This window comes from Coturnix japonica, chromosome 32 (genome assembly GCF_054131305.1).
Source record: "Coturnix japonica strain WE chromosome 32, WE-NBRP24, whole genome shotgun sequence".
In the NCBI taxonomy this organism is placed as follows: Eukaryota; Metazoa; Chordata; class Aves; order Galliformes; family Phasianidae; genus Coturnix; species Coturnix japonica.
Genome location: NC_140694.1, coordinates 79,803 through 102,428, shown reverse-complemented (window position 1 = coordinate 102,428; position 22,626 = coordinate 79,803). Strand labels below are relative to the sequence as shown.

At 49.1% G+C, this 22,626-nt stretch overlaps 1 protein-coding gene and 1 long non-coding RNA gene across 2 annotated transcripts; one reads left to right on the top strand and one right to left on the bottom strand.

The window, feature by feature from the left end:
• Positions 1-168: 168 nt before the first annotated feature.
• Positions 169-4,170, bottom strand: LOC146755405 (uncharacterized). The gene is made up of 8 exons (XM_085525491.1): positions 3,946-4,170; positions 2,950-3,022; positions 2,702-2,822; positions 1,753-1,832; positions 1,373-1,484; positions 973-1,062; positions 613-717; positions 169-378 (listed from the first exon to the last, which is right to left on the bottom strand). Exons 3-8 carry the CDS (start codon positions 2,705-2,707, stop codon positions 169-171), a joined length of 603 nt encoding a protein of 200 aa, XP_085381617.1. The 5' UTR covers positions 2,708-2,822; positions 2,950-3,022; positions 3,946-4,170.
• A 7,776-nt stretch (positions 4,171-11,946) lies between these two features.
• LOC146755404 (uncharacterized) lies at positions 11,947-15,525 on the top strand. Its single transcript, XR_014937991.1, has 3 exons — positions 11,947-12,586; positions 13,883-13,988; positions 15,332-15,525. It is a non-coding gene; the product is annotated as an uncharacterized LOC146755404 (long non-coding RNA).
• The last annotated feature ends 7,101 nt before the right edge of the window (positions 15,526-22,626 follow it).

Genomic DNA, 22,626 nt, shown 5'->3' with positions numbered 1-22,626 from the left:
AGGATCTGCTGAACTGATGTGCTCTGGATCTTCAGGTTGGCGTGGATGCATCGCAGAATCTCTGGCACCTGTTGTGAGAACACAGGGAAACTGCTGCAGCCACTGGACCGCAGCCATTTGCCTCCCAGGCTGTGTTATTACTGCCCTTCCCACAGCTCTTTGCTGCCTTCAAATGGCTTCTGTACCCAAGAGCTGTGGCGGGCAGGGTCGCCTCACTCTGCTTACATCCATTAGCCAGGTGCCAGGGTCTCTCCAAAGCACATCCAGCATAGTCTCAGCCCACTTCTTCTCATCAAAACCGTAGTCCCCAGTGAGCTTCTCCAGGGTTGCAAGGGCAATGTCTGTCCTCTGAGAAGGGGCAAGGTTTTTTCCAAGGGGCTGCAGTAAGAAGGAAAAAAGGAGGGAAGGCATGTTAAACAGAATGAGAGAATAGCGTCTGGAGTGGGATGACCACAGGCAAAAGGAAGGATAAAGACCCTCCCTTCATGTCAAAAGCATTCTGTGGGTTCATGCCTGAGTCACAGCTTGTCTCACAGGTATTCCTGAGTCGTAGAGGCAGCTCTGGGATGCAAAGAATGAGAGTGCCCGGCTGGAATTTTCATGTCTCCTTACCTGCTGCCAGAAACTGCTGATCATGAAGCCACTAAGCTTCCAGATGCGCCCCAAAGCCCTCTCACACACAGCCTGTGTCTTGGAGATGCTGAAAGGCAGCAGCACCTGTGAGGAGAGGAGCTGCTGGTTAGCCTGGGAGCTGCTGATGCCCACTCCAGGAGAAGCAGGTCTGCTGAGCTCCTGGCTGGAATCACAGCTTCCATCCAGGCTTCCCCTGAGCTTAAGCAAAGCCCATCATGGGGCTACTGCTGCTGCCAGGGTCCCTTGCCGGCTCCAACTGCTGCCAGTGCCGTTTCCATGGAGCGGGATAAACTTCTACTAGAAGGGAGCTCTGGGGGCAGAACTTCACAATAGACAGACCTCCAAGATTCCCTGCAGCCGACTATTGACACTGGCAATGGGACAGTCATCTAGCACAATCTGCAGCATGTCGTCCATAGCTTCCAGGGTCTGTAAAGAGAACAGTGGGTTGTGGAAGTCTTTCAGGGTTCCCTTACATACCCAGGAGACTGCTGTGAACCCCTCTGACTGCCAATAAAGGATACCCACAGATCTGTGCACAGGGGCACTCTGCAAGACTGCTGCACTCAGAGCAGGCTACAACACAGGGTGTTTGCCAAGCCCAAGGCAAGAGTGAGAGGGGTGAGGGCAAGCAAGGCTGCTAATTCATCCCACAAACATCTTGATAAATCTCTGGACACAAGTAATGCAAGCGGCAGCCCAGAGGCATGGGGTCAACAGTAGATTGCCCAGTACATACCTGGTTGTAGAGGGAAATGTTCAAGGCCCTGGCTGGAGGAAGATAGAAGACGACGCTGCAGCACACCTTGAAGAGATGGAATATTTCTTCCTCCGTAACTGCATTCACTGTGCTGCAATTAGAGAGACACTGATGCTAGGAGCGGTGCCTGGGTGCTGAGGCAGGGGTGGAACAGGTCCTCCTCTGGGCAAGGCTCCCTGAGAGGGATGGGGAGCCCTGCCAGGAGGTGCCTCCTCCCCCACGGGGCTGCTCTGGGTCAGAGGACAGTCCTGATGTCACCAGCTTTGGGGCGAGGGCCAAGACTTAGCGGGGAGCTGCGTCAGGGCCACCAGGATGGTGCCCGGGGGATGTGCTGGCAAAAGCAGGGGCTGGGCAGGTACCTCAAGGCAGCAATGGTGTTCATGCAGCAGAACCTCAGTCCGGTGCTCAGCTGCTCCATGGGCTCCTCACACAACAGATCCTGCAAAGCACAATCAGGATGGCACCTGGCAGCTGCCAGCACCCAGCAACAGCAAACCTGCCACCGGCCGCTAGGGCCTGAGTCGCCCCAGTGGCCCTTGACAAACACTGGCACACTGGTGCTGCTGTCCACCTCCACTGCTGAGCTCTCAGCAGCACCTGGAGTCCCATCTGGGGCACTTGGGTGTCTGTGCGTGATTTCCCTGCCTCCCTCTCCCCCTGTCCTGTCCTTCTCACAGGGTGCAGCTACCTGGGTGCCATGTCCCCTCACCTCAATCTTCTTGCACATATTTTTGAGCATGCAGAAGATACTGGGGCTCAGTGCGAGGCCCTCCTGTCCAGTGGTGCTGCACAGTATGCAGATGGAGTTGAGGAACTGCAGCTTCTGCACCAGATCCTGGCAAGCACACAGAGACTGAGGAGTATGAGTGGGGACAGCCATGGCCAGGGGGACCAGGCGTTGCGGGTTGTGGAGCAGCGCAGGACAGCTGCAGGACAGCAGCAGCTCTGCCCGGCCAGCAGCCCTCCTGCAGCCTGAAGGCAGAGCCAGAGGGACTGTCTGGAGATGCAGGTACAGCCACAATGGAGATGGCTGCTCTTACCATTTCCTTGCTGATGCTGTTGGCTTGGATGAAATCCACTGCCTCCTGTTCCACATCAGACAGAGGCAGCAATTCAGCATCTGACCAAGGAGAGAGAGCAGTGCTACAGAGGGGCCAAAGGCAAGCGGGAGCAGAAGAAGGAGCTCTGCCCTCTCCGGCCCCGGGCTCGCTCCCCTGGCACAGTCTGCCTGTGACAAGGGGTCCTGGTGTGGAGCAGGGGGCACTCGCTGCCCCAGCCCTGCCCACCCTGCTTTGGACCCTCACTCACCAGCATGCAGAGGCATCACCTCGGTCACTTGGTAGAGCTCCGCTGGAGATCTTCTGTCCTTGGGAGCCCCACCCTCCTTCCCGGCCATGCACGCGACGCTCATCACAGCAGCTGTGACGTGCTGTAACAGAACGGAAACACATTTCTGTTTTCTCTATTCAGACAGCACAGTATGGGTACAATTCTTCAGAACTACCCTCGCATACCCTGCGGCAAAACCATGTGGGGGGACAAAACAGGGCACGTACCTGGCAGTGAGATCACCTCACGCTATCTGCAGCAGATCCTTGTCACTTTGCTCAGATGTAATGAGAGCAAAAGCTGCACCAAGGCAGTGGGCGGAGGGTGAGGAGAGGAGAGAGAAAGAGCAGGTCAGTGAGCAGGGCTAAGACAGCCATGGAATAACGCACACAGCACAACCATCCCATCCACTTGCTGCAAGACATGCTGAGTCTCAGGCTACGTGATGCCTGTCCGCCCAGCAACTTTACGATGCTTCCACAATTGAGCAAAGAAGACGACGGAAGAAGCATGGGACGGGTGCCACCTTTACGGATACCCCCTTTGGAATGTGTGTACCGGGGGAAAATTACGTCTGATGGTCAAGAGTAAGCAATACGGTGCTGTGAGCTCCAACAGCCAGCAGTTCTCAACAACTCACTGCCCACCCATCCATCCCACGTTGGCTCAGCTTACCTACAAGATGCTGCGCACAACGGTGTGAAGAAAACGGCACTAAAGGCACTAAAGGCACTAAAGGCACAAGAGCAACAAACCAACCAACTACTCCAACCACTAGCTCACCCACAAAGGAACACAGAACGCACCGCTCCTCCCCTCATTCCAGACGCTTATGACATCACCATGGGCCACCAGCCTGGTCCACCATGACCCCCCACAAGGCGGGGAGGCAAGACCACGTGGTCACGTCTGATTCCAACACAACACCACAACATTCCAGAACTCAGTGTGGGCTTGGAATTCTATCCCGGTGTGGCAGCGCAATGGGAGGTGTTAGGGCACAGCTGAAGAGCTGACAGACACCGGACGTTTCCAAAGGAGGGTGCCAGATTAACTCTCAGCATTCTCTTGCAGGGTTCTTAGGGATGCTTCAAACCCATTTTCACTGCCTAGGTCATTTCTAGAAAGTCCAGCCGACAAATGCTCACTTTGTCTGGGGAACGCCTCTATGCATTATGAATGAAAAAGAAAATAAAATGGGCACGCAACCCTATGAAACTTACCTCTCTGCTCTTGTTGTCAGCCACACACCTAAGATGAGCATTACGTGTCCCTTCTCCTGAATGAAGATTCACCCAAGTCTGTGTTCCACTCTGCTCCACCTCAGGGACTAGAAGAAACACAGACAGAGATGATGATCCTTTGAGCAGACGAATGTGCTGGGTGCACACGTATTCTCTTTAGCAAGAAATACTACTTTAGAATCCACAGTTTTTTGAGAGGTAGTATGAAAGATGAATGAAAAGGAAGCATATCGTGAACTATTATCATGAAAATAACCTTGTTAATCCTCTCCCCATCAAAAAGGAAGCCTTATTAGCTGCAGCTCCTAGAACACCTTGCACCACAAACTGCGGCACATATATCTTCTTCCCACAGCACCCTCCCCTCTCTCGTTAGTGTCAGATTCACTCAGGTTAAAATACGTGGATCAGAACAGCCACTCAGTTCTGCTGAGGCAGGATCCCACTGCCGGGATGTCCCCCAGACCCATTCCCTGCTTTTCCCAGCACAGGTGGGGAAAGGAACAGCAACTGACATCACCTACTCAGACTTCTGCAGGGCCTTTCATTCAGTCTCACATCACAGAGAGAAGCAGGAGAGCTCTCGTGGCACAAAGCTCAGGGCTGCAGAAATCAAGGCTGCCTCTACGATGGTGCTTCAAACAACATGTAGAACTGGATACGAGACGAGAAAGACAGGGCTGCATGGGCAACATCAGCACTTCTGCAGAGCACATCACACAGTTGTAGGCACACTGCAGAAGACTCACACAGCACCTGAGAGGTAACAGCTCAGGAAGGAAAACCTTACCCCGTGAACACAGCCACAAGCTACTCTCTCTTCGTGGCCTTCCTTCACACTGAGCATTTCCCTCAAGAGTGCTGCTCAAGGTGATGCTGTCTCCAGCTGTTGGCCACTTGCACTGCTGGACGCTGCACCCACAGCTCATTTTGCTTGAAGTAAAGCCTGCTGGCTTCACTCCAAAGCACAGGCACAGGCCACAGCCTGATCCACCTGCTTTGTCTGAAAGGCTTCTAAGGCTGCTCTCATGGGATCCCTTCTGCTGCTCGTTCTCTCTGGGCAGGAAGCTCTACTCTCACAGCAACAGCCAAGAGCCGGAAGGCTGGAAACGCCTCCAATCCACACGGATGATTCTGTCTACAAACAGAACTGCCTGCTCTTCAGCAGGGGGATGCTCACCCAGCAAAGCGCTTGCCCAGCAGATACCTTTTCCATACTCTCAGAGCTGTCACAACAGTGTGCAGCCCTTGGCACTGCATTTCCAATCAAGGTAAATATAGATCTAAGCTACTCCTTCTGTGTTCATACTTACATCGCCAGCTGGGGTTGGAGCTCGAGAACTCAACACAACAGATATGACACGAGGTGCAACTGGAAGATGTGTCTCCAAGGCAACAAAAGCTAACTCACCAACCAAGAACCAGGTCTTGCTCATTTGGCTGATCAAAGCATGCGGGAGGGGGCCGGACATCGGACCACGAGTGTCCATTTCCACTGCAGCTCCATCTAGAGAAGAGCACCAATCACCAGGTGAGAATGAATTCATTCACAGGCCGCACAATGAGTCTGTTCTTGACACAAAAAATCCCACATCAATTCCCCCCCAAAAAAGGGAGCAGGAGCTCCCAAAAAAAATTAGCAGGAGCTAATACGGACCAAAGAGGTTCTTGTTCCTACAACTCATCCTCTCATCCCAAGTCCTGGGTGATGCCCACAGGCTTCAAGTCAGGTCTCAGATCCATTGGACTCCTGTCACTGGATTTTCCCTGGCCTGGCTCAAGCCCCAGTCCTACCATAGGATCATAGAATTACCCAGGTTGGAAAAGACCTTGAAGATGATCAAGTCCAACCACAGCCTAACCAGTACCCTAACTCTAAAAACACTACACTAAATCATATCCCTGAGTACCACATCCAGTCGGCTTTTAAACACAGCCAGGGATGGCAATTCAATCACCTCCCTGTGGAGCCTATTCCTGTACCTAACTACCCTTTCTGTAAAGGAGTGATTCCTAATATCCAACCTAAACTTGCCCTGGCGCAACTTGAGGCCATTTCCCCTCGTCCTGTCACTTGTCACTAGTGAGAAGAGACCTGCCCCACTCTCACTGTACGAACCTTTCAGGTACTGGAAGAGGGCAATAAGGTCTCCCCTCAGCCTCCTTTTCCCCAGACTAAACAGCCCCAGCTTCCTCAGCTTCTCCTCATAGGGCTGATTCTCCAAGTTTTTCATGAGCCTCGTTGCCCTTCTCTGGACCTGCTCCAGTAACTCCATGTCTTTCCTGTGCTGAGGTCCCCAAAACTGAACACAGTACTCAAGGTGAGGCCTCACCAATGCCGAGTACAGGGGCAGGATGACTTCCCTAGTCCTGCTCACCATACCATCCCTGGTAGTGGCAGGGCCCTTCATTGCAGCACTCCTTCTGGTAGTTCAAATTCAACTTACACAGATATCCTAGCAGAAGTTCGCATTGAGAATTGCACCTAACATTCTTCCTTGCAGAAGAAAACAGGCCCAACACGTGGTTGTAACAATGCCTGCATCAAAATGAAGCAGAGACGGCATGGCAGGACAGACGTACTCAGAGTGCATGTTAGAAGCCATTCAAGAACCTAGTCGTTCTAGCTGCAGGTCCACCGACTTCTGTTAAAAGTTGAACAGTCCCCAGAATACCTGTTTCCATCAACTGGCACTGTCCAAAACTGCCAGCCTTCCTGCAGTCACCTGGCCCAAACATCCCTTTTGCTCTACGCTTGATTCCTGCAAGAGATCATAGAAAGGGATCTCAGCACTGGCACAGCTGAAACAAAAAGGGTGTGCGAGTTTCAATGATGGCAAGGCTGGAGCTGGAGGTTTGGGTTTAACTTGGAAGTGCTAATGGCACGGACACGTTTATGGTACATTACAGAGATAGAGGTGTCTGCATTGTTAGTCACATATTGCCATTGCCATGCTGAACAGATACATGCAAGTACTGGTATGCTATCATGAGGAATCCAGTAGTTACATTTAATTTAGAAGCAAGATGCAATTAAAAGCACACTTAAATAAAAGCACACCCTTTTCTTTCACTCAATATAATAGCCCAGAAAAAAAATAAAAACAAACCAAAACCCTCATGATGAATGTTAAAGAAATGATCTACTAGATCTCGATGGAAAGTGGAACCACATGCTAGTTTTAGGAACACAGCACTTGTCTCATGATCTGAATGCATCTCAAGGCATGCTCCTTGTGACACTGCCAGAACTTCTATCATTAACAGACGAGCACTGTGCCCTGATAGATGGTTAAACCGCTTGCAGTGCACTGTCAGATGCACAAGCTGCCAGCTGTATGTGCTGTGACCAAATAAACCAAACACTGAAATCTTTCAGAATTTTAGGACCTGCAAGCATTGCATTCATATTTAAAATAAAAAATTCCTAAGCTACACATGTTCTAGGTTTCCATTTGTTAGATACAACATACCTTTGGAAGTAAGCGCCTGAAAGGGTATGCCTTCTACTTGCTTCTCTGCCTAACTCTTTGAAAAGAAGGCCTTTGGAGCAGGAAGTGCAAAGGACAGCTCATTTCTTAATGCTGACTCTGCATCAACATTCTCTGTGTTTGCACGCTTCTTAGATGCCCCTTTTTTTGTCGCTGGAATTGACAATGTGAATTCCATATCACCCAGTTGAGTATCATACCGCGAATGCTGCCATAGACGGAACAAAAGGTTTTCTGATCACATCCGGAGAAATTACTGTCAAGGAAATTCTAACAGCTGAGAAGGTCAGACACAATGCTTATAAAAATATAATGCACTACTTCTCTGTTGAACAAAAGAGTTTAAACCTCTGATTCTCTCCTAGAATAAGTTCGTTTCTTATAGACTGTCAAATGCCATTTTTTCACAGAATCACAGAATTGTAGTGGTTGGAAGGGACCTCTAGAGATCATCGAGTCCTACCCCCCTGCCAAAGCAGGCTCCCTACACCATGTCACACAGCTCGGCGTCCAGGCGGGTCTTAAATATCTCCAGAGAAGGAGACTCCACCACCTCCCTGGCAGCCTGTTCCAGTGCTCCGTCACCCTCACTGTAAAGAAGTTTTTGCACACATTCGTGCGGAACTTCCTATGCTGTACTTTCATCCCATTACCCCTAGTCCTGTCTCCACGCACTACTGAAAAGAGACCAGACTCACCACTATGGCTCCCACACCTCAGGTATTTATAAACCTGGATCAAGTCCCCTCTCAGCCTTCTTTTCTCAAGGCTCAACAGACTCAGTTCCCTAAGTCTCTCCTCATAGGGGAGATGCTCCAGGCCCTTCACCATCTTAGTGGCCCTCCGCTGGACTCTTTCCAAGAAATCCCTGTCTTTTTTGTACTGGGGAGCCCAGAACTGGATACAATATTCCAGATGAGGTCTCACCAGGGCAGAGTAGAGGGGGAGGATCACCTCCTTCGACCTGCTGGACACGCTCCTTTTAATACACCCCAGGATGCCATTGGCTTTTTTGGCTACAAGGGCACACTGCTGGCTCATGGTTAATCCGTAGTCCACCAGGACGTCCAGGTCCCTCTCAGCAGATCTCCTCTCCAGCAGGTCTTCCCCCAGCCTGTACTGGTGTATGCAATTATTTCTACCCAGGTGCAAGACTCTACACTTGCTTTTGTTAAACCTCATCCGGTTTCTTACTGCCCAGCTCTCCAGCCTGTCCAGGTCTTGCTGAATGGCAGCACAGCCTTCAGGCGTGTCAGCCCATCCTCCCAACTTCGTGTCATCAGCAAACTTGCTGAGGGTGGTCACTATCCCCTCATCAAGGTCGCTGATGAAGATGTTGAACAAGACCGGATCCAGTACATATCCCAGGGGGACGCTGCTAGTTACAGGCCTCCAGCCAGACACCACACTGGCAACGACAACCCTCTGCACTCTGCCAGTCATCCAATTCTCGACCCACTTCACCGTCCATTCATCTATCCCATACTTCCTCAGCTTTGTTATAAGGATGTCATGGGGGACAGTATCAAAAGCCTTACTGAAATAAAGATAGACTACATCTACTGCCCTCCCCCCATCCACCCAGCTAGTGACATCTTCATAAAAGGCCACCAGGGTGGTCGAGCACGACCTCCCCTTGGTGAATACATGCTGGGTACTCCTGATAACCTCCTTTTCTCCCAGTTGTCTGGAGATGCCATCCAGCACAAGCTGATCCATCACCTTCCCTGGGACAGAGGTGAGGCTGACTGGCCTATAGTTACCCAGGTCTTCCTTCTTGCCCTTTTTGAAGACTGGAGTGACATTGGCCGTCCTCCAGTCTTCAGGCACCTCCCCAGTTCTCCAAGACCTCTGATAGATTACAGAGAGCAGCTCAGCAATGACCTCTGCCAGCTCTCTCAGCACCCACGGATGCACCCCATCAGGTCCCATGGATTTATGGACCTTTATGTTTCCTAGGCACTCACGGACCACCTCTTCCCTGACTAAAGGGAAATCTCCCATTCCCCAGACTCTCTCATCAACCTCCAGGGTCTGGGTTTCTTGAGGGAGAGCCCTTTCACTAATGACAGAAGCAAAGAAGGCATTCAGAATTTCCGCCTTCTCAGCATCCCCCGTTACCAGAGCACCCTTCTCACTTAGTATGGGGCCCACATTCTCCCTAGCCTTCCTTTTGCTGTTAACATATTTAATAAAGCCTTTTTTATTATTCTTTATCTCCTTAGCTAGATTCAACTCCAGGTGGGCTTTCGCCTTCCTGGTCATATCTCTGCAGTCCCTGACTACATTCTTGTATTGTTCCCAAGTGGTCAGACCCTTGTTCCACATATCATGCACTTTCTTCTTTCTGCGGAGCTTGCACATGAGCTCCTTACTCATCCACGCAGTTCTCCTTGCACATTTCCCCGATTTCTAAGTCACAGGGACACACCGATCCTGAGCTTGGAAGAAGAGCCATTTAAACGCTATCCAGCTCTCACAAGCCCCCTTGCCTTCCAGCACCCTTGCCCACGGGATAGCCCCAAGTAGGTCCCGAAGGAGATCAAAGTTGGCTGTCCTAAAGTCCAGGGTAGCAATCCTACTTTTTGCTTTGCTTCCTCCACTCAGGATCTCGAACTCCACCATCTCATGGTCACTACATCCCTTTTTCATTATTCAGTCCCTCATCTACTCATTGTCACCTTCCAACATGGCTCCTTGTGTAACTCCATTGATACCTCCACATCTACATACAGCTTCATTGTCAAACATCAGCTCCGTGTCCCCCCCCAGACACCTCAATATCCCCCCCAAACCATTTCTGCCCCCCAACCATCTCTGCCCTCCATCATCTCAGCATTACTGTAGTATCAGAACCGGAACTTACCTCCTGTAGTGCTGTTCTAGGCTGAGCAATGTGATGGTGGAGAAGCCAAGTCCTGGAGCTCCATCCAGCAGCTCTTGGTCCAAGGCAGCAACAGAGCAGAAGAGCTTCTTCATGTGGGTTCATGTGGGTAGATGTGACTGCAGCAAGGAGCTCCAGCAAATAAGTGCTGGCCCCCAGTGCCAGACCTTATATGAGCACCAGGAGGGGGCGGAGCCAGCCCTTCAGCCAATCGGATATGTTGCCTGCACTTGGGCTGTACTGCTGTGTCTCCGCCCCATCATGGCTTCCAACCATGACTAAGCATTTCTATTATATCACCCTAATTATATAATGATATCATCGCCCCCATCACCCCCCATCTTCCCAATGTGCCCCCAGCATCAACCTCAGAGTGGTGCCCATAGTGTCACCCCATTGTGACACTGAGATCTGCAGCCCTGTGTCCATATACTGTGCTGTCATTTCTTCTCTATCCATAACCCTCCCCTTTAAGAACAAATAAATGTAATTATTAACCTGTTATTGCTTTAATTTTTGGCTTTGTTCCTGATTGGAGCTGTTATGTAACATCCTGATTGGGCACCTGCTGAGGGGAGGGGCCAACCCCATGGGCACAGGTGGGGGCCGTTGAGCTGTGGATTGTGATTGGTTGGAGCCTGGCTCCTCCCCTCCTTGATTCGTATTTAAGGGCTGGGAAGGGCAGGGGGCAACATCAGTTCCAGCTCAGTGCTCCTATGGGAGCATTGAAGGAGAGGATTCTCCTTCCTGCTGCTTTCGAGGTCTGGATACCATATGGGATGCGACTCTGCTTGGAGATCCTTTCCTTTGGGGTCAATGGTGAGTCTTTGACTTTGCAATGGGGTAAGGAATTTCTTCTTTATTACTGGTCTTCTCCTTTTGATTACTCCTAACAGCACTTATGGATGGGGGTGAGAAGGAGCCGTATCTACTTATGGATGGGTATGAGAAAGAGTTGTATCTAGAGCCTGCTTCCTTTGGATGGAGGGCTCAGCCTACACAATGGGGTGAGCGATCCCTTCTTTATTGCAGGGTTTGGGGGTGGAATGGGTCACTTTGGGATGCTCCATCCCTAGAGGTGTTTGAGGCTGTGGGACCCTGGTGTGGTGGTTGGGTACTGTCCCCATAGCAGGAGGGTTGAATGGAGATGGTTGTGATGGTCTTCAGTGCTGATCATCATTTGATTCTATGCTCATATATTGCAGAGTATCAGCCCCAGTGCTGGCTGCTATGGGACATTGTTCATCATCATCTCCATCTGGATGCGGAGCCATTGTTTGCTGCTCCCTGGACTCGGTTCTACAGCCAGTTCTTCATCCATCTCATCATCTTCCCGTCCAGTTGGTGTCTTCATCACTTGGACATGAGGATACTGTGGGGTCCTACATCAGAGGCCTTGTTGAAGTCTAAGTAGATGATATCAGCAGCTCTTCCTTCATCTACTGATGCATCAGTGCCATCATAGAAGTCTATGAGGTCAGTCAAGGAGGATTTGCCCTTGGTGAGGCCGTGTTGGTTCTCCATCATCACCTCCTGCCTTCCGTGAGCCCTGGGTCCTTCTATGAGGATCTGCATCATCGCCTCCTGCCTTCCATAAGCCCTGGGTCCTTCTATGAGGATTTCCATCATCACCTCCTGCCTTCCATGAGCCCTGGGTCCTTCTATGAGGATCTCCATCATCACCTCCTGCCTTCCATGAGCCCTGGGTCCTTCTATGAGGATCTGCTTTGTGGTCATTCCCAGCACAGCAGTGGGACCGACGGGTCAGCCGTTCCTGGGCTCATCCCTTCTACCTTCCTACAAAGGAGCGCCATGTTGGCCGTGTTTCTGCTCACCAGACTGCACCCCACTGTCACCACTTCTCAGTCTGCGATGCATTTCATCTGGACCTATAGACTGTTTGATTTCAGGACCTTGGTTGGTCTTGCACTGGTTTGTTGACCTTATAAGGTCCAGTGGGGTCTCATGGGGCCCCAGTAGTTCCAGTGGGGTCTCATGGGGCCCCAGTGGTTCCAGTGGGGTCTCATGGAGCCCCAGTGGTTCCAACATCCCTCCCTACCAAACCCAAGGTGAGTGCTGTGTCTATGAACTGCCCTGCAGATGGTGGCAGTGCCTTCATTGCCTTTTTTTGTCCAACAGGTTCCAGCAGAGCACAGAGATGTGCGGCTCCTGTTGAGAGCAGTGAGGAACAGAAACCTGCATTGCTTGGACCCAGCTTTGCTGATGGTAACTCTCAGCCCAGCAGGTAAGGGCAGCACACACAATTGCTTTTTACCTGTTCCATACTGAAATTGAAGGTAATGTTCCATTATTATAATGATAATATCTGCTCTCATCCTTCTCCATTCTCTTTTCCTCTGTTCTCTGCTGTTTCTCCAGCATTTCCTGCAGTGTTTCCTTTGTTCTCACTTTATGTTCTGTTCATTCTATTGGCCTTGTTGTTCATTTTGGTGCTTCATTCCCTTCAGCCTTTCATTCCATGTTGGAGTTCCAAGCAGTTTCCTCTGCTGCCTTGCCCCCCATCCTGATGTTTCTTGTAGTGCCCTTTTGGGCCTTGCCCCCCATCTTGATGTTTCTTGTAGTGCCCTTTTGGGCCTTGCCCCCCATCTTGATGTTTCTTGTAGTGCCCTTTTGGGCCTTGCCCCCCATCTTGATGTTTCTTGTAGTGCCCTTTTGGGCCTTGCCCCCCATCTTGATGTTTCTTGTAGTGCCCTTTTGGGCCTTGCCATCCATCTTGGTGTTTGCTGCAGTCTTCTCTTCAGCTTTGCCCTCCATCTTGATGTTCCTTGCAGTGTTCTTTTGGGCCTTGTCCTCATCTTGATGTTCTGTGTGATGTTCTCTTTGGCCTTGCCATCCATCTTGATGTTTTACATGATCATTTTTTTGGCCCTTGCCCTCCATCTTGATGTTTCAGCAGTGCTGTTTTGGGCCTTGCCCTCTGTTTTGCAGTTCCATGCAGCATTCTTTTGGGCCTTGCCCTCTGTTTCATTGTTCCCTTTGTTGTTCTCTTGGCTCCCCACGCTGTTTTCCCTTTGGCCTTTGTTCTTGTTGTTCCCTATAATGGTCTGTTTGCTGTTGCTTTTGCTTTGGCTTTCCCTTGGCTTTCCTTATTGCTTTTGTCCTTGTCTTACCCTTGGCTGCTTACTTTGCTTTTCTGTTGCAGTGTCTTTCTGTGGTTGTTCTGCTTGTCTTTGGGATTTGCTGTGAGGTTTTGTTTGTGTTCATCTTGATCTGCTCCCCCGGCTTAATGCGGGTTGTAGTGGTAAAGTCTGTAACCTGTATTTGTTAATGGAACTGATATTTACCTAATATTTACCCAATACTAAAGGTGTCTGTTATGATAAATGCAGTCATAAAAGTGATGCTCAGTGCTTTATGTGAAAGTCACTTTAATTATGATTGTAGTGTGAGATACAATTGTTAAACTTACTGCAAATCTAGACTTAAAAGTACCATTAATTATATCCACAATAGCATTAATTATATCCCTAATAGCATTAATTCTATCCCAGTGCCTTCATTGTCATGTTGTGTCCAACAGGTTCCAGCAGAGCACAGAGATGTGCGGCTCCTGATGAGAGCAGCGAGGAACAGAAACCTGCATTGCCTGGACCCAGCTTTGCTGATGGTAACTCTCAGCCCAGCAGGTAAAGGCAGCACATAGCAATTGGTTTTTACTTGCTATGTACTGAGATGCGAGGTTAGTGTTTTTGACTTCATTTTTGCACTCTGTGGTGTCCTGTGGGCTGTCTGTGCTTGTCCTACTGTGTTGTCTTTGTGTTTGGTCTTTGCTGTTGCTCAGCTGTTTCTTGCAGTGTTTTCCTTGCCCTCCATTTTGGCATTCCTTGCGTCGTTCTCTTAGGCCTTGCCCTCCATTTTAGCATTCCTTGCGTTGTTCTCTTAGGCCTTGCCCTCCATTTTGATGTTCCTTGTGTCATTCTATTGGGTCTTGCCCTCCATTTTGGTGTTCCTTGCGTCGTCCTCTTAGGCCTTGCCCTCCATTTTGGTGTTCCTTGCGTCGTTCTCTTAGGCCTTGCCCTCCATTTTAGCATTCCTTGCATCGTCCTCTTAGGCCTTGCCCTCCATTTTGGCATTCCTTGCGTCGTCCTCTTAGGCCTTGCCCTCCATTTAACATTCCTTGCGTCATCCTCTTAGGCCTTGCCCTCCATTTTAGCATTCCTTGCGTCGTCCTCTTTGGCCTTGCCCTCCATTTAACATTCCTTGCGTCGTCCTCTTAGGCCTTGCCCTCTGTTTTGGCATTCCTTGCGTTGTTCTATCGGGACTTGCCCTCCATTTTGGCATTCCTTGCGTCGTTCTCTTAGGCCTTGCCCTGTTAGTGGTCTATTGAGCTTTGCCCTTTATTTCAGTGTTCCCTTTATCATTTTCTTGGTTTCTGACTCTGCTTTCTCCTTGGCCTTTCTTCTTTGTGTTCCTATAATGGTCTCTGTGCTGTTGGCTTTGCTTTGGCTTTTCCCTTGGCTTTCCTTATTGCTTTTGTGTTTGTCTTACCCTTGGCTGCTTGCTCTGCTTTTCTCTTGCAGTGTCTTTGTGGTTGTTCTGCTTGTCTTTGGGTTGTGCTCGGAGGCTTTGTTTGTGTTGATCTTCATCTGCTCACATGAATTAATGCGGGCTGTAGTTATAATCACTGTAACCTGTAGTGTTTTTGTTCATATAAGTTTTAACCCAATATTAAGATGTTTGCTATGGTAAATGTAGCTCTAAAAATTGATGCCCTGTGTTTTCTATGAAAGTTACTTCAATTATAATCCTAGTGTGGAATACAATTGTTAAACTTACTGCATATTTAAACTTATCAATAGCATTAATTATATCCCTCATAGCATTGATTATATCCCTCATAGCATTAATTATATCCTTCGTAGTATGAATTACATCCTACTGCTCCCTTCCATCACAGTTAGTGTAATGATAGCAGTGTGCTACCCTGCAGATGTGGGCAGTGCCTTCATTGTCGTGTTGTGTCCAACAGGTTCCAGCAGAGCACAGAGATGTGCGGCTCCTGATGAGAGCAGCGAGGAACAGAAACCTGCATTGCCTGGACCCAGCTTTGCTGATGGTAACTCTCAGCCCAGCAGGTAAGGGCAGCACATAGCAATTGGTTTTTACTTGTTACGTACTGAGATGCAAGGTTAGTGTTTCTGAGCTCATTTCTGCACTCCGTGGTGTCCTGTGGGCTGTCCGTGCTTGTCCTACTGTGTTGTCTTTGTGTTTGGTCTTTGCTGTTGCTCAGCTGTTTCTTGTAGTCTTTTTCTTGCCCTCCATTTTGACATTCTTTGAGGCATTCTCTTGGGCCTTGCCCTCCATTTTTTCATTCCTTGCGTTGTTCTCTTAGGCCTTGCCCTCCATTTTGGTGTATCTTGCATCATTCTTTTGGGCTTTGCAGTCCATTTAGGCATCCATTGCATCCTTCTTTTGGACTTTGCCGTCCATTTTGCCATCCACTGCATCATTCTTTTGGGCTTTGCCGTCCATTTAGGCATCCATTGCATCCTTCTTTTGGGCTTTCAGTCCATTTTGCCATCCATTACATCATTCTTTTGGACTTTGCCGTCCATTTAGGCATCCATTGCATCATTCTTTTGGACTTGGCTGTCCATTTAGGCATCCATTGCATCATTCTTTTGGGCTTTGCCGTCCATTTAGGCATCCATTGCATCATTCTTTTGGGCTTTGCCGTCCATTTAGGCATCCATTGCATCATTCTTTTGGGCTTTGCAGTCCATTTAGGCATCCATTGCATCATTCTTTTGGGCTTTGCCGTCCATTTATGCATCCATTGCATCATTCTTTTGGGCTTTGCCGTCCATTTAGGCATCCATTGCATTCTTCTTTTGGGCTTTGCCGTCCATTTATGCATCCATTGCATCATTCTTTTGGGCTTTGCCGTCCATTTTGGCATCCATTCCCATCATTCTTTTGGGCTTTGCAGTCCATTTTGCCATTCCTTTTCTTGTTCTCTTGGGCTTTGCCCTCCTTTGCAGTGTTCCCTGCATCCTTTTGTAGGGCCTTGCCCAATATTTTGATATTCTCTTGGGTGCTTTCTTCCATTTTGCAGTTTCCTGCATCATTTTGTTGTGCCTTTATGTCCCTCTTCCTGTTCTCTGCAGTGTTTTGTGTTGTATTATGTTCTGTTTTGATGTTTTTTGTGCTGCTCTTTTGGGCCTTGCTGTTCATTTTGGCATTGTCTGTGTTCTTCTTTTGCACTTTTTGCTCCATTTTGGTGTTTTTTGTAGCAGATTTTTGGGCCTTGCCCACTATTTTACATTTTCACGTCCCACTTGTTTCAGCCCATTGATCTAACTATCTCTTTTTCTTCCTTAGGGCTCTTATATTCCCTGGCTGATGGATGTTCCCCTTTGATGCAGCACTCCATGCTGCCATGCAGGCGTTCAATAAAGCTTTGGGGGGCTAATGATCCATCACAACAGCACATCAGCTTCATGTTAGTCAATTAACTTCCATTTAATTGGAATTAGCTTTTGAGTTAAGTTCTGTTAACCCATTTGGTTTAAGGTTTGCGTTCAGTTAACCTTACCCAAATTGGTTTTAGATTTGACATCACACTTAAACAAATTGGTTTTACCTTAGTAATCTATTAACTTTACTCAGATTGGGTTTTGTTTTGTAATAATATCACTGCAACTAAATTGGTTTTTGATTTGTTGTTAATTAATCTTAATCAAATTGGTTATAGCTTTTTAATTAATTGTGTTAACAAAATTGGCTTTAGCTTTTAATCAGTCATTGTTAATCAAATTGGCTTTAGTTTTGCCATTTTATTTTTCATTGTTAATCAAATTGGCTTTAGTTTTCTAATTTTAATGTTACTTAAATTGGTTGTAGCTTTACAGCCGTTTAAGTTTAATCTAATTGGCTGTAGCTTTGCAATCTATATCTACCTTAATTGAATTGGCTTTAGCTTTGCATTCAATTGATCTTAACCCAATTGGCTTTAACTTTGCTATTATTTAACCTTAACCAAATTGACTTGAGTTTTGCAATCATTTAATGTTACTTAAATTGGTTGTAGCTTTACAACTGTTTAAGTTTAATCTAATTGGCTGTAGCTTTGCAGTCTATCTACCTTAATTGAATTGGCTTTAGCTTTGCAATCATTAAATCTTTAACTAATTGGCTTTAACTTTGCAATCATTTAACCTTAACCAAATTGGTTTAAGGTTTGATTTCAATTAATATCTGCCAAATTGGCTTTAAATTTGGCTTCAAATTAACTCAAATTAATTGGCTATATTTTTGAAATCATATTATTTTAGCCAAATTGGCTTTATTTATCCTTGCTTACGGGGCTGGGCTAGCCCATTATTTTCTATCCGGGCTAACCCAGCCCCGTAACCTACATTTAAGGCCTGAGGGAGTCGAGTTGCTTCCCGGCCACTCTTTGACTCGTGCCCATTTGCAGCCACTCTTTGACTCGTGCCCATTTGCGGCCATTATGAGAGTTACGCTGGTTTCAGCGCTGTGCTGCCATTTTGAATGTGCCACATTGGCTTTAGCTTTGCAGTCAATTATTGTTAATGAAATTGGCTTTAATACTGAGTCCATTCATGTTTGTGTTATTGACTTCAATTTTGCCTTGCTGTGTATGTAATGTGCTGATGCTGTAATTGTACCTTGTGCCATGCAATGTTCTGTATATTTGGATGCTGCGTCTGTAACCCGGGATGGACAATTTGCTGTGTATATGGATGTTGTACATGTACAATGTATTGTGCAATGTGCTGTATATGGATGTTGTACATGTACAATGTATTGTGCAATGTGCTGTATATGGATGTTGTACATGTACAATGTATTGTGCAATGTGCTGTATATGGATGTTGTACATGTACAATGTATTGTGCAATGTGCTGTATATGGATGTTGTACATGTAAATGTATTGTGCAATGTGCTGTATATGGATGTTGTACATGTACAATGTATTGTGCAATGTGCTCTATGTGTTGATGTGGTGGTTGAACATTGTGCTGTGCCATGTTCTCAATGTATCAATGCTGTGCCTGTAAACTGTGTTGTGCTCTGTATTGACTGTGCTGATGTTTGTACTCAATACTGGGATCTTGTGAGTTGTATCTTGTGCTATTTGTACTGTATATCTGGGTGTTGTGCCATGTACTGAACTGCTGTATCCACTTTGTGCTTGTAAATATGCTGTTGTTGCTTTATTGTGTTTGTACGATTGTATGAGTTGTGTATTGTGTTAATGGAGCTGTAATAAAGAAACAATTAAGCTATGTGGTGTGTCATTAATTGTCATCTGCGGGCGATGGAGCAGAATCTAAGGTAGGTGTGACAGGTAAGTGGGGGATGGTAGCACTAGAAGGGCTGTTAGTTCAGTGTATGTAGTTGTTGTAGTTGGTTAGGTTGATTCTGAGTTGAGTCGTAGGCGCAGGAGATTCCGAGTTGAGTCGTAGGCGCAGGAGATTCCGAGTTGAGTCGTAGGCGCAGGAGATTCCGAGTTGAGTCGTAGGCGCAGGAGATTCCGAGTTGAGTCGTAGCCGCAGGAGATTCCGAGTTGAGTCGTAGCCGCAGGAGATTCCGAGTTGAGTCGTAGCCGCAGGAGATTCCGAGTTGAGTCGTAGGCGCAGGAGATTCCGAGTTGAGTCGTAGGCGCAGGAGATTCCGAGTTGAGTCGTAGGCGCAGGGGATTCCGAGTTGAGTCGTAGCCGCAGGAGATTCCGAGTTGAGTCGTAGGCGCAGGAGATTCCGAGTTGAGTCGTAGGCGCAGGAGATTCCGAGTTGAGTCGTAGGCGCAGGAGATTCCGAGTTGAGTCGTAGGCGCAGGAGATTCCGAGTTGAGTCGTAGGCGCAGGAGATTCCGAGTTGAGTCGTAGCCGCAGTAGATTCCGAGTTGAGACGTAGCCGCAGGAGATTCCGAGTTGAGTCGTAGCCGCAGGAGATTCCGAGTTGAGTCGTAGCCGCAGGAGATTCCGAGTTGAGTCGTAGCCGCAGGAGATTCCGAGTTGAGTCGTAGCCGCAGTAGATTCCGAGTTGAGTCGTAGCCGCAGTAGATTCCGAGTTGAGACGTAGGCGCAGTAGATTCCGAGTTGAGTCGTAGCCGCAGGAGATTCCGAGTTGAGTCGTAGCCGCAGGAGATTCCTAGTTGAGTCGTAGCCGCAGGAGATTCTGAGTTAAGACGTAGCCGCAGGAGATTCCGAGTTGAGTCGTAGCCGCAGGAGATTCCGAGTTGAGTCGTAGCATCAGGAGATTCCGAGTTGAGTCGTAGCCGCAGGAGATTCCGAGTTGAGTCGTAGCCGCAGTAGATTCCGAGTTGAGACGTAGGCGCAGTAGATTCCGAGTTGAGACGTAGCCGCAGTAGATTCCGAGTTGAGTCGTAGCCGCAGTAGATTCCGAGTTGAGACGTAGGCGCAGTAGATTCCGAGTTGAGTCGTAGCCGCAGGAGATTCCGAGTTGAGACGTAACCGCAGTAGATTCCGAGTTGAGTCGTAGCCGCAGTAGATTCCGAGTTGAGACGTAGGCGCAGTAGATTCCGAGTTGAGTCGTAGCCGCAGGAGATTCCGAGTTGAGTCGTAGCCGCAGGAGATTCCGAGTTAAGACGTAGCCGCAGGAGATTCCGAGTTGAGTCGTAGCCGCAGGAGATTCCGAGTTGAGTCGTAGCATCAGGAGATTCCGAGTTGAGTCGTAGCCGCAGGAGATTCCGAGTTGAGTCGTAGCCGCAGTAGATTCCGAGTTGAGACGTAGGCGCAGTAGATTCCGAGTTGAGACGTAGCCGCAGTAGATTCCGAGTTGAGTCGTAGCCGCAGGAGATTCCGAGTTGAGTCGTAGCCGCAGGAGATTCCGAGTTGAGTCGTAGCCGCAGTAGATTCCGAGTTGAGTCGTAGCCGCAGTAGATTCCGAGTTGAGTCGTAGCCGCAGTAGATTCCGAGTTGAGTCGTAGCATCAGGAGATTCCGAGTTAAGACGTAGGCGCAGTAGATTCCGAGTTGAGTCGTAGCCGCAATAGATTCCGAGTTGAGTCGTAGCCACAGGAGATTCCGAGTTGAGTCGTAGCCGCAGGAGATTCCGAGTTGAGTCGTAGCCGCAGTAGATTCCGAGTTGAGTCGTAGCCGCAGGAGATTCCGAGTTGAGTCGTAGCCGCAGGAGATTCCGAGTTGAGTCGTAGCCGCAGTAGATTCCGAGTTAAGTCGTAGCCGCAGTAGATTCCGAGTTGAGACGTAGCCGCAGTAGATTCCGAGTTGAGTCGTAGCCGCAGGAGATTCCGAGTTGAGTCGTAGCCGCAGGAGATTCCGAGTTGAGTCGTAGCCGCAGTAGATTCCGAGTTGAGTCGTAGCCGCAGGAGATTCCGAGTTGAGTCGTAGCCGCAGGAGATTCTGAGTTAAGACGTAGCCGCAGGAGATTCCGAGTTGAGTCGTAGCCGCAGGAGATTCCGAGTTGAGTCGTAGCCGCAGTAGATTCCGAGTTGAGTCGTAGCCGCAGGAGATTCCGAGTTGAGTCGTAGCCGCAGGAGATTCCGAGTTGAGTCGTAGCCGCAGTAGATTCCGAGTTAAGTCGTAGCCGCAGTAGATTCCGAGTTGAGACGTAGCCGCAGTAGATTCCGAGTTGAGTCGTAGCCGCAGGAGATTCCGAGTTGAGTCGTAGCCGCAGGAGATTCCGAGTTGAGTCGTAGCCGCAGTAGATTCCGAGTTGAGTCGTAGCCGCAGGAGATTCCGAGTTGAGTCGTAGCCGCAGGAGATTCTGAGTTAAGACGTAGCCGCAGGAGATTCCGAGTTGAGTCGTAGCCGCAGGAGATTCCGAGTTGAGTCGTAGCATCAGGAGATTCCGAGTTGAGTCGTAGCCGCAGGAGATTCTGAGTTAAGACGTAGCCGCAGGAGATTCCGAGTTGAGTCGTAGCCGCAGGAGATTCCGAGTTGAGTCGTAGCATCAGGAGATTCCGAGTTAATACGTAGGCGCAGTAGATTCCGAGTTGAGTCGTAGCCGCAGGAGATTCCGAGTTGAGTCGTAGCCACAGGAGATTCCGAGTTGAGTCGTAGCCGCAGGAGATTCCGAGTTGAGTCGTAGCCGCAGGAGATTCCGAGTTGAGTCGTAGCCGCAGGAGATTCCGAGTTGAGTCGTAGCCGCAGGAGATTCCGAGTTGAGTCGTAGCCGCAGGAGATTCCGAGTTGAGTCGTAGCCGCAGGAGATTCCGAGTTAAGACGTAGCCGCAGGAGATTCCGAGTTGAGTCGTAGCCGCAGGAGATTCCGAGTTGAGTCGTAGCCGCAGTAGATTCCGAGTTGAGTCGTAGCCGCAGGAGATTCCGAGTTAAGACGTAGCCGCAGGAGATTCCGAGTTGAGTCGTAGCCGCAGTAGATTCCGAGTTGAGTCGTAGCCGCAGGAGATTCCGAGTTGAGTCGTAGCATCAGGAGATTCCGAGTTGAGTCGTAGCCGCAGTAGATTCCGAGTTGAGACGTAGGCGCAGTAGATTCCGAGTTGAGTCGTAGCCGCAGGAGATTCCGAGTTGAGACGTAGCATCAGGAGATTCCGAGTTAATACGTAGGCGCAGTAGATTCCGAGTTGAGTCGTAGCCGCAGGAGATTCCGAGTTAAGACGTAGCCACAGGAGATTCCGAGTTGAGTCGTAGCCGCAGGAGATTCCGAGTTGAGTCGTAGCCGCAGGAGATTCCGAGTTGAGTCGTAGCCGCAGGAGATTCCGAGTTGAGTCGTAGCCGCAGGAGATTCCGAGTTGAGTCGTAGCATCAGGAGATTCCGAGTTGAGTCGTAGCCGCAGTAGATTCCGAGTTGAGTCGTAGCCGCAGTAGATTCCGAGTTGAGTCGTAGCCGCAGTAGATTCCGAGTTGAGTCGTAGCATCAGGAGATTCCGAGTTAAGACGTAGGCGCAGTAGATTCCGAGTTGAGTCGTAGCCGCAGGAGATTCCGAGTTGAGTCGTAGCCGCAGGAGATTCCGAGTTGAGTCGTAGCCGCAGGAGATTCCGAGTTAAGACGTAGCCGCAGGAGATTCCGAGTTGAGTCGTAGCCGCAGGAGATTCCGAGTTGAGTCGTAGCCGCAGTAGATTCCGAGTTGAGTCGTAGCATCAGGAGATTCCGAGTTGAGTCGTAGCCGCAGTAGATTCCGAGTTGAGTCGTAGCCGCAGTAGATTCCGAGTTGAGTCGTAGCCGCAGTAGATTCCGAGTTGAGTCGTAGCATCAGGAGATTCCGAGTTAAGACGTAGGCGCAGTAGATTCCGAGTTGAGTCGTAGCCGCAGGAGATTCCGAGTTGAGTCGTAGCCGCAGGAGATTCCGAGTTGAGT

Excerpts from the sequence above, each read along its gene's own strand:
- LOC146755405 (XM_085525491.1), bottom strand. Across the intron at positions 718-972 it reads GGCTGCAGGGAATCTTGGAG|GTGCTGCTGCCTTTCAGCAT; the intron begins GTCTGTCTATTG and ends CTCTCCTCACAG. Across the intron at positions 379-612 it reads TCAGCAGTTTCTGGCAGCAG|CCCCTTGGAAAAAACCTTGC; the intron begins GTAAGGAGACAT and ends TTCTTACTGCAG.